The sequence below is a fragment of the Tachypleus tridentatus genome, chromosome 12, assembly GCF_004210375.1.
Source record: "Tachypleus tridentatus isolate NWPU-2018 chromosome 12, ASM421037v1, whole genome shotgun sequence".
In the NCBI taxonomy this organism is placed as follows: Eukaryota; Metazoa; Arthropoda; class Merostomata; order Xiphosura; family Limulidae; genus Tachypleus; species Tachypleus tridentatus.
In genome coordinates this window covers 79,835,524-79,852,341 of record NC_134836.1, presented here as the reverse complement: position 1 = coordinate 79,852,341, position 16,818 = coordinate 79,835,524, and the positions used below count along the sequence as shown (strand labels likewise).

Sequence of the window (16,818 nt, the reverse complement as noted above, 5' to 3'; positions counted from 1 at the left end):
TTGTTTATTGTTAACATGTAAGCTATTCAACTGTTTAATGTCACTTTAAATAATGAACGTTAGTGTTTACATGAGAATTGAGATGTTTCTGTTTAATATTTCAGACTCAACAGGATGCTCCTCAACAGGCCCATTCTAACCAGTTCAGAAACCCTTCTGCTGCTACCCATCAGAATCGTGCATTTATCCACCAGCAACAGCAGCCCTATGTTCGGGTTCAAAACCCAAACATTAGAACTCAACAACCCACATCTAACAGGAACATTCCAACATTTGTTCACAATCCAGGGGTCCAGTGGAGATTCACTCAGGTGGGTAGAGCCCGTGTACCACAGGCAGTATTCCCAAGTGGTGTTACCATCACACCAGTACCATCGGATGGTAAAGGAGAGAAGACCGGTGAAGAGAGGGGTCCACAGCCCATCATCACTGAAGTTGATGATACGGACAACATTATTTATCAGTCTTCTCAGAATTATACATCACGAAAAACACCTACATCTGTCACAATTGAAGAAGTCCTGTAAAAATGAGTTCATAGCATGGAGCTTAAAACACTTACCTGGGACCATATAACATGCCTGAGTATAATTCCTCATAAAAATATGGTTGCAGGATCCATAGGTGCCAGTTGTAGATTGAGGCATGTCATCTAGGATATTTGTGTGTGTGTGTGTGTGTGTGCAGGTAGTCGTGGTAAACTCAAACAGTATTTGACAGTTATCAGCATACAAACTGATGTTAATTACGTGAACCAGAAAACTGAAAAATAGAGTAGTTAGAGGAAAAAATGAATTTATTTCAATAGTCAGTCAGTTGCAGGCTTACTGAGAGAGAAACCATGAGCTGTTGCACAAAGACTTCGAGATCTGGGGCATCAGTTTCTTCCAGGTTGCTGAATTAGCTTCACATTGTCTAACTTACTGTTTATTCTGCTGTGCTGTTTGTGAAATGTAGCTATCTTTGTATACTGTGAGTGTCCTTCATACACTGATTGGATCAGTTTCTTAGTATTTAAACCAAAAGTCAATATGAATTTACAGATTTTATTCCAGCTGTACTCCACATAGTATTCCACACTTGAAACTCACCCTAGCAGTCCTGTTGTATTAATAATCAATTAAGCTAAATCTATTTTTATAATCGTCTCACCTTAAAACAGATAATACAAGTTTTCTATGTTCTTTACCAAACTAATTTTATCAAGAATTTTGAAGTCATGTAAAACTTTTTCATGTTATTTTATCAATAATTTTATTAAACATTCAATGGTATGTTTTATATATTGTGATGAAAAACATTTATTGGGCTTAAGTTATTACTTCCTTAGGCAAACCTTCTATTTCCTAAGAAACAAAAATATGAATACATTTTCAAACAGATGTCCTGCTTTTTTTTATTTGAAAATTTTTATGAAAAAGTTGTACAGAGTTGTTTTCCTGTGGTTAATAAATGTACCATCTTTTATCTACAGGACATTGTCAGCTTAATTCGATTTGTGTATCATAATGTTCCATGTGAATCTTTTAAAATTAAATAATTCATGGTTAGTAGCATCCTTCAGTCTACTGAAACAGAGTTCTGAGTAAAATGAATGTGAAATATAGCAGGTCATCATTGTCTTTTTAGTTCTGGAATTATGTTTACATGGTGATGGTCAAAGAAAAACATGTAGGAAGAAGTTTCCAGGAGGCTGTGAACCAAGTTGAAAAGCTGAAATGTTACATAACAACCACCTCATGATACATTATTTTTGAAGCCCTGGCTGCTCTCATGTTGCAAGTTACCATCAGATGAACGGTACAGGAAGTAACAGTAGTTTTTAAATATTACCAGTATTTATACAGAAGTTATCATAAGCCCTCTTTCTTTTACACCTCACATTGAGCTTTTTTTTTTTTTAATACTGTTTAGGTTTTAACTTAGGATGTTTACAAAGTTTGGCAGAATCAACAGGTAAACAGCATCTCACAGTGTTACATTTACAAATGGAATATTTATTATGTACAGAGATAATTTTTAGCTTGGACTTGAATGTTTAAACGTGTTTCGGTAGCAACTTCTACATCAGAAGTCTCGGTTGGATCTTGTTTCAAGTACAAGGTACATTTTGGTCAATCCATTAAGGTTTTATTGTTTACTAGAGCCATAACTGAGTGGATCAAAACATACTAAAATTAGATCATTTTCAGATGCCTTTTGTACACACTTGTTCAAAAACGTCTGTATCAACACCAGTTATAGTTGATCTTGTAAAGAGTGTATTCCTTTAAAACAACCTATGATTGGTCATGCAATGTTTGTAACTGAAATTTATTATTCTTTACATTGTCTGGTTAACTTGACAGATCCCTCTTCTAGCTTGTAACGAGCTATAACACCAGGCCTATTACCAAGACTTTGTGGTAAGGGGAAATATTAAAATGATAACTAGAAAACACCACAACATGGCACTTTCACCTCGCTTCTTTAGACATCTTGTTACATGTTAAATGGAAGATTTTAATTTTGCCTTAAAAGTATTGTTTTGTCTGAATATTCAATATTTTCCTAAGGAAGAAGATTACTCATTGCCACCATTAAAGGAAAAACTGTTTGGGCTTGTATTTGTAACCAAAATCTTGCAGTAATGGGCACATTTAGGTTCAATATTAAATGCACTCTGGTTAGTTCATTCTATATAATAAATTGGTCAGTTAACCATTTTGCTGCAAGTTATTTTAAAAGGGTTGAAAGAACAAATTGCAAATGACATTCCAGGAAAGTGTTTTCAAAGTGATGACACCACATGGGACAAGGAGGAGCCAACCTCATTTCCTTAGCCAGAAACAACCCTATCAAGTCACTCATGCAAGCATAACCATGAGCTTTTGACCTAGACAATTTTCAGTTGAGGTTTATCATACGTTATACACATTCACGGACAGTCATCTATTAAAATCATTTTTACAGTATAAACATAACCAGCAACATAAATAATAAAAGTGTTTGTGGTAATGACCCAATGTGTAATCCAGCATTGTGTGACTTTTTATATTAAGAGCACCTTGCTACAAAGAGCATTTGGATATAGTTGAAAGGGAACCATTGATGTGGAGGTTCTACAATAATATCAGTAAGTACAGTCACAGTTCTAAGTGGTTAGTTGTAGTTTTGCAGTTCATCACATCATGTGGCACAGTAAGATGAAGTGCTACAGGGATGTCATATTTCTACAGCAAGCACTGGAGTAATTGCTCAGAATATAATTTTACATCATTCAAAGGCTGTGTGATGAGGGACATCACAGTAACAACAAACATCTTGTATACAAGTCTAGTCATTTCCTGGACAATTGTAGTTTTGAACCTGGAGTTGTTTGAGGCTACCTGTGGTACATGCAACTTCAGGCACCCCCAACTACTTGAAAGTAGTTGGTGTTAGCTCTGGAAAAGGTGTCAAAAATATTGCCCTAAATGTGTTCCCACAAGATGCATTTCACTTAGCCAATGACACTCAATGTTTTGAGCCCATCTTCTCATGGTTCTTCAACAAGTACAGTCCAAATTCAGCTTTAAAACTACAACATACTATCACCTTAGCATTGTGAAGATGTGTAGGAAATGTTATATGTGGATCAGGTTTTAACCAGATAATACCTATTGTCATTCCCAGAAAGGGTAAAGCAACTTCAGTCCATGACAGTTTGTCCTCTTAAGTCAGGTTAAATCCATCTCCTTCATGGAATGAAGATAATACAAACTGTAATGAAACATTACCCTAATGTTCTTATGAATGTTTGAATTGCCAGATCTACACACTGGGTGGCTGCAATGCTGCACCTACAAGCATCTGTTTTATCTTGTTCTGCAGCATGGTCAACCTTAGCCACAGTCTCAGATGTAAGTGACTTATGTGTTTAACACTGGTAGAAGAAGTTCTGCAGATGGGCATGTGGTAGGGTTTATCACAAGAGCTGTTTCAACATTGTGTCCCTTCATGAAACCTTTAAGATACGGTAACCTGAACCAGGAAACTTTATATTCACCTCTATAATGATACTCTCCTTCAGAGTAGAACAATATAACTAGTTTTAATAAAATTATATAATTTAAATAAAAACCAAATTGAAATTTGGGCTACATGTCAAGCATATACAAAACACAAGATTTCCTTGACAACAGAACTAAACTTCTTTTCTACTTTAATTAACCATAAGATCTGATCTATAAACTTCTTAAAATGTAAGTATTCTATTATAAATAGCACAATTAATACAAAAGTAAACATTTATTGACAGTATCTACAACATTGAACATTGTTTGAAAAATAATTGCCTGCATATTAGTAAGTAGAAGTTTCTCAGTTGAAGCACTTAATTCGATATGGTCTTACGCCTAGTTTTGATTTAATACAAATTAATATCACGAATTCAACTGGCTGAGAATGTATTTCAGGTGGGAATTGGTTACCTGTTGTAGATCCTGAGAAATACACATCAGCATTTTGAAGTTATGGCGACGTGAAAGTAGACCACATGGATTACAAAGGACGTCCGATATCGTCTTTTGCACCTGACTTATCTTACTGAACAGTTCAGGATCTATGGGGGCAGTAAGAAGTTTACATGAGGTTGAAAAGTTGGAAAGCCAGTTGTAATAGTCTTGACTTTTGAAGTCAGGGTAAGATATGTAGTCTATCTGAGTAGAGAGAGAAAGGAGGTCTTGAAGGGAAAGATTCTCAGAATAACAGTTGAGCATCCTAGTGGTAACGATGTCAACAGGAAGGCCCTGCTCTTTCTCCCAGGGGTTAAAACTGTCAGGTTTAGTACTGGAACTAGTTCTCAACTGTGAATAATATCCCCCTCTGGTCACTATCTGTGGCATGATTTCATTTGTGTACCTCAGTGTAGGAGTTTGGTACTTATACGAGTTGTTGAGAGAACAAAAATTTACGTGTGAAACTTTCTCAGAATGTACAGTAGATTCTCTGAGACTACCTACTAAAGAACTACCTCCAAAGTCTGAGCTCAGGCTCTGGGTGATGGTACTTACAGGCAGATCTCCTGTTAACACATAATCTGTACCACCTGAACTAGTGCTTGTGGTAAATCCTTTGAAATCTCCTAGTAGAGAACTCCCAAAGTTTGTTCTCTGATTATCTGTAGTAGTTTTTGAGGATGATTTTCCAAAACTGTCTGTTAAGGAACAAGAAACCAAGTGTGTACTTTGAGCATCTGAAGATGTTTCTCTCTTGTCTTCTGATATAGAACAACTTGAAGAGCCAGATTGCTCTATGATTTTACTCATATTGTCTTCACCAATGACATTTGTAGTGACATTAATATCTTGTATATAACCTTTGTTTTGACTTGTTACACTAATAGAGTTAAAGAGATCTAGAGTGGGGTGGACTAAATCATTTTCTTCATTATTAAATTCCAGTATATCTCTAGTCTGGCTTATTGAGACAGAAGAAGAAACTTCACCCAGAACTGGTTTGTCCACTGGAATAGAGTGTATCAGGTTTCTAGTCTGTGTTGTAACTGAAGGATGAACAAGTTCTGTGGCTTGATTTCTTGCTGGAATGGAGTACACTAAGTTTTCATTCTGGCTTCCTGAAACTGAAACATTGTTTGCCACAGACATGTTATGTACCAGGTTTTCAGTCTGGCTCGCTGTAACTGAAGATGGAACCAGATCCATTACATTGTTCTGCACAGAAACTGCTTGTACCAGGTTTTCAGTCTGGCTCACTGTAACTGAAGATGGAACCAGATCCATTACGTTGTTCTGCACAGGAACTGCTTGTACCAAGTTTTCAATCTGGCTAGCTGTAACTGAAGACGGAACCAGATCCATTACGTTGTTCTGCACAGGAACTGCTTGTACCAGGTTTTCAGTCTGTCTAGCTGTAACTGAAGACGGAACTAGATCCGTTACAGTGTTCTCCACAGAAACTGCTTGTATCAGGTTTTCAGTCTGGCTTACTGTAATTGGAGATGAAACTGTATCTGTCACATTGTTCTCCACAGGAAAATTATGTACCAAGTTTTCAGTTTGGTGGAGTGTAACTGAAGGACAAACCAGATCTGAAACAGAGTTCACCTGGTTTTCAGATTGGCTTGCTATAACAACAGGATGAGTTATAAGATTCTTGAAGCAGGTTTCTTTGTTTGGTAATGTTGGAATCTCACTTTGTTTATTTTTCTTTACTTTTCCACTTTTAGGACGTTGTCTTGTTTTTCTCTTCCGACAGGAGGCATTGTCACCACAGCTGTGTTTTTTATTAATATGACCAGTCAAATGCTCGGTTCGCTTAAACGCCTCTCCACATATCTGGCAGAGATGTGACCGTTTACCCACGTGTCCGCGCTGGTGACGTCGACAGCTGGAGCGGTCAGCAAAATCAGCTTTACACACTTGACAGATGTACGGTCTTTTGTTGGTATGAATTAATTTGTGCCTGTTCAAATCTGACAGATGAGCAAATGTCTTTTTACAGATTTCACACAAGTGAGGACGTTCTCCAGAGTGAACAAGCATGTGAGATCGTAAGTATGCAGATTGGGTGAAGAAAGTGTTACACACCAAACACTTATAAGTTTTTTCTGAGCTGTGGGTTAGTGAGTGACGCCATAATGCACTACTTTGACGGAACCCTCGTTTGCACACCTCACAATTGTAGAGAAACCTGTTTTCATGAATAGCTTGGTGTTCTCTGAGAGCATGTGCACTGGAACAACTTCGGTCACACAGATTGCAGGGATAAGGTTTGGACCCTGGGAAGTAAAACCCAAGTTTAGCTCAATGTAACCTTAAAAATATAGTCTGACTAATAATGCAACATATTCTACAAAGACGGTCCAGTTACATGAAAACTAATAATATAATATCTAATACCTCAAAAATTAAAGTTTTCAATTATTTATCTATCTTGTAGAGTAAAATAGAAAACAGATGAATTAATATTCTTTTTATAAGTGGACTTTTCTTCTGTTCAGTTAGTTTTAATCTCACAGTTAACAGCAGAACAAACTCGTCACCGGTGATGATAATTTGCAGATTTCAAGTTGCCACCATGGAACAAGATTTTATCATGATATTAAATGATCAAAGATTCACGAGCACCATCAGCACTCAGCTAATAATGATGTGGAATTATATACTTATGATTCAAAGGTAAACTAACAGAAAACTTAAGACGAATCACTTTAAACTCTCATGGTGAAAATGTACAAAGAAACGTGAATTATCTGAAAACTTTGTTACCTTATATAATTATCTTGTTTCTCATTAATTCTTAGTGTAATGTAAAAGAACTGTGTGGTCAGGATAGTTGTGGATAAATTCCCTAAAATAGCACTTTGCAGATATGAAAAATCTGTGAGAAAAAAGATACCTGTGTGAAAAGTGAAACAAGTAATCCTAAAAGAGATATAGATATGGTCTTACTACCATAGTCATTAGTGAATGTCTTGTAGATTTTGCTTATAGTCAACACACAAAAACAACATATGTCACTAAACATCTCTCATTAAAATATACTAGTATGTTTGTCATAAATCATTATGAAAGCTTTGAAGGTCAAAGAAGAAATGGAAGAGTATTTGGCATTTGTTAAGTATATACATGGATGTCATGGTAAGAAAAACATTATAAACTATCAACAGATTAGAAGAATAGAGAAACTAGGTCTCAAGACATAATATCTTACAATGAAAGATGAATAAAGCTAGTTAGCTTGGGAGTCTTGATGTCACAAATGTCAACAGCTGTGTCTGGATGATCACAAGTTTTACACTGAATAAGTTCAAATTACTGGTAAAAATAATTCATTTTTTGCCTCACAGATATTAGGGCCCAGCATATAGAAGTGAATAAGGTACTAACTATTTATCCACGTTATCATATACAAACAGCATCAACCACAAGGTACTACCTAACATGTTATGTTATCATACACAAATAGTGTTAACCACAAGGTTAATCTTATCTGTTATCATATACAAATATTGGGGCCCAGCATACAGAAGTGGATAAGGTACTACCTACCCTATGTTATATGTTACCATACACAAATAGTGTTAATCACAAGATACTATCTACCTTTATGGATTATCACATACAAATAGTGTTAACCACAAGGTACTTCTACTGATTTTGTAATAGAAACAATGTTAACCAAAAAAACTGTTTCCTACCAGTGTGGGTTATCTGGTGCCGGATTCTGCTATCTTTACTTTTAAAACCCTTTCCACAAACCTCACACACAAAAGGCTTGCCTCCCAGGTGAGCTTCCTGATGGCTCTTAAACAGAAAAACAATTCTTGTCAGTGTCACTAAAACCTATTTCTCAGTAGATAAAAGATACCTGTTACATTAACCTAGTACAAACTCTTGGTATTACCACCTTATAATGATATGGATAATTCTTCTTGTGAACACCATGTGCACAATTAATTTATAAATTAAATTTGATTCTAATCTCCATTTTGTTTTTAATGTAATCGTTAATGTGTTCCAATTGTTTCAATGTATGTGACTAAGTGAGATATAAGTTTTACAACAGTTGTGCTGAGCATTATCAGTGTATGTAAATTAGTATAACAATGAAAGTTTATTTTTAAAATCAACGTTTTATAACCTTTCAAAGTAGTTGTGAGAATATGTTATAGTGCTGCTAAGTTTGATATTGGTTTAAAATATATATATATACACATATGAATGAGGATTGAATTATATTTTAATTAGGTTATAGACCTATGACTAACCTAGGCTGAAGACATTCATAACAACAAGGGTACCCAACTGATAAGACAATATATTCTAAACATTACACTGTATACTACGAGTCAGAGCAGAACACTAATTACAGTGTTAACTGAGAATGTTTCAAGTTCCACTCTATACACGTCTTTAATCAGAACATATCAGTAATCAACAATAAAAATCATGAGTTATTGAACAAATATGACAAGGGACATAAACCACTAAGCACCAACTACTACCATTTACTTGTGGTTACATGATGAATTCTACTGATAACCACACTGATGCTTGTGGTTACATGATGAATTCTATTGACAACCACACTGATGCTTGTGCTTACATAATGAATTCTGCTCACAACCACACTGATATTCATTCATTTTTGTAAAATTAATAAGTTGTTTTAAACAAATTATTACCATAAGATTCTTTTTACTGGAGAACTGTTCCTTGCACAGGCGACAAACAAATTTCCCCCTCGTGGTAACTGCTCGATGTTCGTTCTGCAGAGCAGGTTTAGTGATACTTTGATCACCTTTCTCCACCAACATTCCTCTCTTTACTTCCGAGTATAAAGAGTCACATGTATTATAAGAAAATTCTGTTATCACAAAATTTATTAAATGTTTCAGAATTCCATCAACAATAATCTTCAGGGATAAGAAAAACAAAATATCAAAGATGAAAGTGGAACAATTCGAAAACATAGGAAGAAGAACGAAGTTTAGTTTTAAAGTTAGTATGTTTGAACACTTCCAAACCATAGGGATAAGGAAAAAGCTTGTTTTAAAGTGAGTAAGTTTGAACAGTTCTAAGCCATAGGGAGAAGGAAGAAGTTTAGTTTTAAAGTCAGTAAGTTTGAACAGTTCTAAACCACAAGAAGTTAGTATATTTAATTCAAGATCCTGCATGTGGAGTGCTGGTTCTTCCATCTGTTTTTACCACATAGGTTTAGTTTCACCAATACACAAAGCCACAAAGTCTCCACGCATGTACAAATAAACAAGTCATGAAGAATGAGTAACCAGAATGATAAACTTATTATAAAAAAACTTCCTCAATCTAACAGCAGTATAAAAATAACCTTCATTTAACTTGAGGGTAGTACTGGTTAACTATTTTCATGATTCTTGACCAAAATGTTTCATTTTCTAAAACACATCCTTGCAAAAATGTCCCACTAACAAGAACTATGAACCCATTTAAAATATTTTTGTAAGTAGACTTGTGGAAAATAATGCAGTTTTATCAAGTAAATATTAACAGTAATCTGTACACTCACCAGTGTCACACTTTCGCTTTCTCTTAGGCCGGGAACCACAGCTTTGTTTAGGAGAATACAGTTCATCATTGTCATCTTCTATACTTTCTAAGAGGTCATAGTTGCTGAAAACATAACAGACTGCTGACATATTTATTGACCAATTAATCTGTAAAAGTGCACAAAAAGTTGTGTAAAAAAATTCAAAATTATAATGTAACTTGTGATATATACGTCCACAACCCGTATCTTGGAAATTACCACACCAATCATACCTGAATTATGATGCACATGTCCAAAATCTGCATCTTAGAAACTACCACACCAATCATACCTGCAATGTGATGTATCCATCCAAAACCTGCATCTTAGAAACTACCACACCAATCATATTTGAATAATATTTTTATAACTAAGTGGATTTTCATAACTGAAAAATAAATAAATCAACTGAAATTTCTACAAATATGAAATGTTTCAGATTTAACCAGTAAAAATTTCATTAAGGAGCAAATTCTAAATATAAAACAATCAAAAATTTAATATTCTACCATACTCTATCTAACAGTAACAAAAACATTCTAGTCCTCTGATCTTTCTTTAATATTCTACCTATATTATCTAATGGTAACAGTCAGTTTAGTATTAATAATCTAAAAAGAATATTTTTTCCAGTGTAAGTTCTGGGAATTTTCTCTGTAAATGTCTCCTTTCCATCTCAACCCTATCAAGTTCTATATTAGAAATACAGGGAGTACCACCATATAGAGATTGAATAAACACAGGGACAAACCGAGTCTTACACACTCAAATATCCACCATACTGGAGTAAACTTCTGAAACAATCCATAAAATATAATCAAAGTAGAAAGAGATACTTCATAACAAATCAAAATATACTCCTTAACAGAAACTGAGGTGTAAAAATTAGAAAAATGTAACATTTAACTGACTTTATGTCCAACAAGTCTTGTAAAATATCTTAGTAAATATAGAAGTTAAACAACAAATGGTAGAAATAGTAAGTTATTTTTTTAAATATATATAAACAATACTGCTTTACTTCATAGATTAATAACATCAGATACTAGCTCATTGTGCATTGTATAGTACTCTCCAGCATGACGGTTGAGGATTCTCTTTCACTCTTTCCTGTCATAACAATTTAAATGATCCCAAATCGAAGGAAACAATCGAAATAAGAATTTAACTGCACTCTTTGGCTAAAATTTCATTATAAATATAACCATATAGATATATATATATAATATATTTGTATCTAAAACAATAAAATTTTAAGCACTCACTACATTTGATCAAAATGAATTTTGAAAACTAGGTATAGAATACAAGAAATAACCCTTACAGTAGCCTCATGGGTAATGCACTTCTACGAGGTTGAAGATCTTTCAGACAGTGGGACAACTGAAATTCGCCTGCTTGTACACCCACACTAACCGTCTCACTCTGTGAATCTGTAAATTCTTATTACACACAGAAAGAAAGTTCAAAATAAATATACAAACAAGATATAGTTTCATATTTCTACTTGGTTGACCTGCACACAACTGAACTATAGTTTCATATTTCTACTTTGTTGACTTGTAAACAACTGAAATATAGTTTCATATTTCTACTTTGTTGACTTGTACACAACTGAACTATAGTTTCATATTTCTACTTTGTTGACTTGTAAACAACTGAAATATAGTTTCATATTTCTACTTTGTTGACTTGTACACAACTGAACTATAGTTTCATATTTCTACTTTGTTGACTTGTACACAACTGAAATATAGTTTCATATTTCTACTTTGTTGACTTGTACACAACTGAACTATAGTTTCATATTTCTACTTTGTTGACTTGTACACAACTGAAATATAGTTTCATATTTCTACTTTGTTGACTTGTACACAACTGAAATATAGTTTCATATTTCTACTTGGTTGACCTGTACACAACAGAAATATAGTTTCATATTTCTACTTGGTTGACCTGTACACAACAGAAATATAGTTTCATATTTCTACTTGGTTGACCTGTACACAACAGAAATATAGTTTCATATTTCTACTTGGTTCACCTGTACACAACTGAAATATAGTTTCATATTTCTACTTTGTTGACTTGTACACAACTGAAATATAGTTTCATATTTCTACTTTGTTGACTTGTACACAACTGAAATATAGTTTCATATTTCTACTTTGTTGACTTGTACACAACTGAAATATAGTTTCATATTTCTACTTTGTTGACTTGTACACAACTGAAATATAGTTTCATATTTCTACTTTGTTGACTTGTACACAACTGAAATATAGTTTCATATTTCTACTTTGTTGACTTGTACACAACTAAAATATAGTTTCATATTTCTACTTGGTTGACCTGTACACAACTGAAATATAGTTTCATATTTCTACTTTGTTGACTTGTACACAACTGAAATATAGTTTCATATTTCTACTTTGTTGACTTGTACACAACTAAAATATAGTTTCATATTTCTACTTGGTTGACCTGTACACAACAGAAATATAGTTTCATATTTCTACTTGGTTGACCTGTACACAACAGAAATATAGTTTCATATTTCTACTTGGTTGACCTGTACACAACAGAAATATAGTTTCATATTTCTACTTGGTTGACCTGTACACAACAGAAATATAGTTTCATATTTCTACTTGGTTGACCTGTACACAACAGAAATATAGTTTCATATTTCTACTTGGTTGACCTGTACACAACAGAAATATAGTTTCATATTTCTACTTGGTTGACCTGTACACAACAGAAATATAGTTTCATATTTCTACTTGGTTGACCTGTACACAACAGAAATATAGTTTCATATTTCTACTTGGTTGACCTGTACACAACAGAAATATAGTTTCATATTTCTACTTGGTTGACCTGTACACAACAGAAATATAGTTTCATATTTCTACTTGGTTGACCTGTACACAACAGAAATATAGTTTCATATTTCTACTTGGTTGACCTGTACACAACAGAAATATAGTTTCATATTTCTACTTGGTTCACCTGTACACAACAGAAATATAGTTTCATATTTCTACTTGGTTGACCTGTACACAACAGAAATATAGTTTCATATTTCTACTTGGTTGACCTGTACACAACAGAAATATAGTTTCATATTTCTACTTGGTTGACCTGTACACAACAGAAATATAGTTTCATATTTCTACTTGGTTGACCTGTACACAACAGAAATATAGTTTCATATTTCTACTTGGTTGACCTGTACACAACAGAAATATAGTTTCATATTTCTACTTGGTTGACCTGTACACAACAGAAATATAGTTTCATATTTCTACTTGGTTGACCTGTACACAACTGAAACATTGTTTCATATTTCTACTTGGTTGACCTGTATACAAATGAAACATAGTTTCATATTTCTACTTGGTTGACCTGTATACTACTGAAACATAGTTTCACATTTCTACTTGGTTGACCTGTATACAACTGAAACATAGTTTCACATTTCTACTTGGTTGACCTGTATACAACTGAAACATAGTTTCACATTTCTACTTGGTTGACCTGTATACAACTGAAACATAGTTTCACATTTCTACTTGGTTGACCTGTATACAACTGAAACATAGTTTCACATTTCTACTTGGTTGACCTGTATACAACTGAAACATAGTTTCATATTTCTACTTGGTTGACCTGTATACAACTGAAACATAGTTTCATATTTCTACTTGGTTGACCTGTATACAACTGAAACATAGTTTCATATTTCTACTTGGTTTACTTGTATACAACTGAACTGAAACATAGTTTCATATTTCTACTTGGTTGACCTGTATACAACTGAAACACAGTTTCATATTTCTATATCAATTGTTTACACATCAATACTATAGTTTCATATTTCTAGTGTTGATATGCAAACAACCTTTAAGTTTAAAAGTGTGTTTAAAATTAACACAAATAATCAAAATTTATGTGATACAAAAGTCTTCTCACTTTTGTTTATGTTCTGTAAAATACACTCAAGACACAAGTGATAGGTTTTTTACACAAGACAAACATATTTTGGATTTATACTTGAGAAAGCATTTCTTGTTCATCAGCTCTAGGTTGTTCATTGAAAAATGACACAAAAATTATAAAATTGTTAATTTGAAGGATAAGTTTCTGGTCAAATATATGTCCACATGGAATATTACACTGACCCTAAATACTTGACCAATTATATCTGGACATTTACCAAACAAATAAAAAATATTATTAACATTACAATAAGGAACAGTGGTCAATGTTTTGGACAAATAACCTTTATTATAAAAATAAACTGTTTCCCTGAAAGTTTCTTGCCTCAAATGTTTCTCCTTTTTTTTCCTTTATTGATTTTAACAATTTTCTATTTTCAAACTTAAGTAAACTATAACTGCAAATTCCATTTGTGGACTAGATGTGTGGGCTTTTATTGTTAGTACTAAAATATGATTATCATTCTTAGCAACTTCTTCCATCACAAACCTGCAGTTTGTTTCTAAATACCTGTATGAACATCTCTACTGTCTTCTTCCACAACATGTAGTACAGTATAAGTGTGGCTGGACGGTTCAATGGGTATTGAACCTTCAGATGTATTATGTTCGGTCAATACAAGTATTAGCTGACCTCCATCTGTCTCAACAACTTGACTATCATGCGAGGAAGTGGTGTAACAATATGACTGTTCATCACGTGCACATGTGTGGAAATCCATCTTTTCTACTTATACCTTTTGGTAGTAATAAGTTAAACAATTAAAAATAAACAACACAGACATACTATAATAAATACACTTTGAAACATTAATTTTATAAATATAAAAATTACTTTTTCCTACATTTTAAATACTTCTGACAGAAAATGACAAATATTCTTAAATTTGAATGGAAGTGTGTAAATGTATTGAAAACATTAACTGATTCTTGTTCCCATAGGATAAAGCTGTGTCACAGATATATAAATTAATACTATTAAAATATAAATTAATACGAATTAAAATAAGAAATAAACATTAATATGGGACTGTACTTCCTCATTTTATATGTTATTAATGTATACTACAACATGAAAGCATACAAAACAAATCATGTGTTTAAGTTATTAAAAACATAAATAAACCTAGTTAACTTCAAGTAAATCATTAACAAGTGGAGGTGACATCAGTATTACTAATAGCTATAAATATTTTCCATATAACCATAGCACTGTAGAAATTTAACTGTCACAAACAAATGTTGTAAAATAAAAAGTAACAATAATATATAGATTATATACAGTAAGGATTATGTACCTTTTAAAACACTGAAATAAAGCAAACTTACTAAGGATGGAGGAAAATGAGTTCTGTTTTTCATAATATGTGAATAGTTTGGTTTACTTTGAATTTCGTGCAGTCCTACTCAACAGCTAGATGAACTAGCTTTCCCTAATTTACCAGTGATAGACTATAGGGAAAGCAGCTAGTCGACACCACCCAATGTCAACTCTTGGGCTACTCTTTCAGCAACAGATTGTCATTTGACCATCATATTATAACACCCCATTACTGAAATGGAGAGTAATTCAGTGGTGGGGGTCCAAGCCACAACCCACAGGTTGCAAGCCTAATAAGTAAATGTCCACATGCATATGATTAAGAAGTGTTATTTTATCGTTGCATAAAAATGTTATAATTGTATGTTATAATTATTACATACATTTTATTTTTTATTAATTGTTGTTGCTTTCAACCTAAACTCATGTTTTCATTGTTAGTTTAAGGCTAAAATATTTCATGTGAACACAAACCTAATTTTATGAAAAAACATAAAAATTATATAATTGAATTAGAAAACATCTTATGTGATCTTTTTACTTTCTATTTTATGACAACTTTTTTTAATTAAAAAATGAGTAAAATCATTAATTACTAACTGCCAGTCTATATATTGGTGCCAATCCAAATATACTTCAACCAGTATATATGTTGGTTGGTAATAAAAAAAAAGTCTCGTGTTAAAATATAGCTATTAAAATACATAAATCCCAGTAGTTCCTAGTTCAAGTACTTTAAAAAAAAAAAGAAGAGAGCTTTCTTGAAATTAATGAATGGCAAAACGTAGTATTTTAAAAATTATTTCCTGAAGTATAGCTTATAAGCATTAGTTTTAACCTTAAACATATTAATTTCTAATACCTCACGTGTTATTATTAAACAACTAATCTGACATGATAAGGTAGAATAAGTAACGTAGATTCTTGAACAAGTTCCAAAACACTTTCACATGTACTTCAGGCAACGTGTTTTTATCATTTGAAAAATTTGAACAAATTAGGGTTCAACTTCAACCCAAATATATTATCACCTAAAAATTCGTATTATCCTTACTGCAGTATAAAATTATACAATACAAAATTATTCAATTACTTTTTACATTAAAAATTAAACATACGAAACAAAAATTCCTGTTTCAACCTCTGAAAATGAACAAGTCCCTTTCATATTATGATCATACATATCCTTTATACGTGGGAGCGCCACCTGCATTATAGTCCGTTTTTGACAATTAATGGTTCTCTGGATTAGATATTTATTCTTAAAAAGAATCTTTAAATTCGTATATATAAATAATGCTATTTAATTGGTTCGTATTACCTAAGTTGGAAAATAGCAAGACAGAAGAGTAAAGCCAGTTCATATTGTACCTTTCGTTGATATTTTTTGTATTAAATTTTAAATAAGAACAAAAAGTGGCTTAGGTTTGAAAGAAGAAAAAT

The 16,818-nt window shown here is 32.9% G+C and overlaps 2 protein-coding genes across 19 annotated transcripts in view; one reads left to right on the top strand and one right to left on the bottom strand.

The window, feature by feature from the left end:
* Positions 1-1,473, top strand: part of XNP (ATRX chromatin remodeler XNP) — a 34,736-nt gene extending 33,263 nt beyond the window's left edge. For both annotated transcript variants that reach the window (XM_076470373.1, XM_076470372.1), the window contains exon 23: positions 105-1,473. In XM_076470373.1, the coding sequence (XP_076326488.1) occupies positions 105-527 (423 nt within the window). In that variant the 3' untranslated portion in view covers positions 528-1,473. The remainder of the gene's footprint in view (positions 1-104) is intronic.
* Positions 1,474-4,055: 2,582 nt separating this feature from the next.
* On the bottom strand, positions 4,056-16,581 carry LOC143233762 (uncharacterized). 17 transcript variants are annotated; one of them, XM_076470377.1, is made up of 8 exons: positions 16,407-16,567; positions 15,384-15,665; positions 14,566-14,791; positions 11,378-11,495; positions 10,033-10,136; positions 9,170-9,312; positions 8,183-8,288; positions 4,056-6,760 (listed from the first exon to the last, which is right to left on the bottom strand). In XM_076470377.1, exons 3-8 carry the CDS (start codon positions 14,774-14,776, stop codon positions 4,404-4,406), a joined length of 3,039 nt encoding a protein of 1,012 aa, XP_076326492.1. In that variant the 5' UTR covers positions 14,777-14,791; positions 15,384-15,665; positions 16,407-16,567; the 3' UTR covers positions 4,056-4,403. The 17 variants fall into 17 exon arrangements, with proteins under 17 accessions (XP_076326492.1, XP_076326493.1, XP_076326494.1 ...); XM_076470378.1 differs by having other exon boundaries at positions 16,494-16,563; XM_076470379.1 differs by having other exon boundaries at positions 16,517-16,554.
* Between the last annotated feature and the right edge of the window lie 237 nt (positions 16,582-16,818).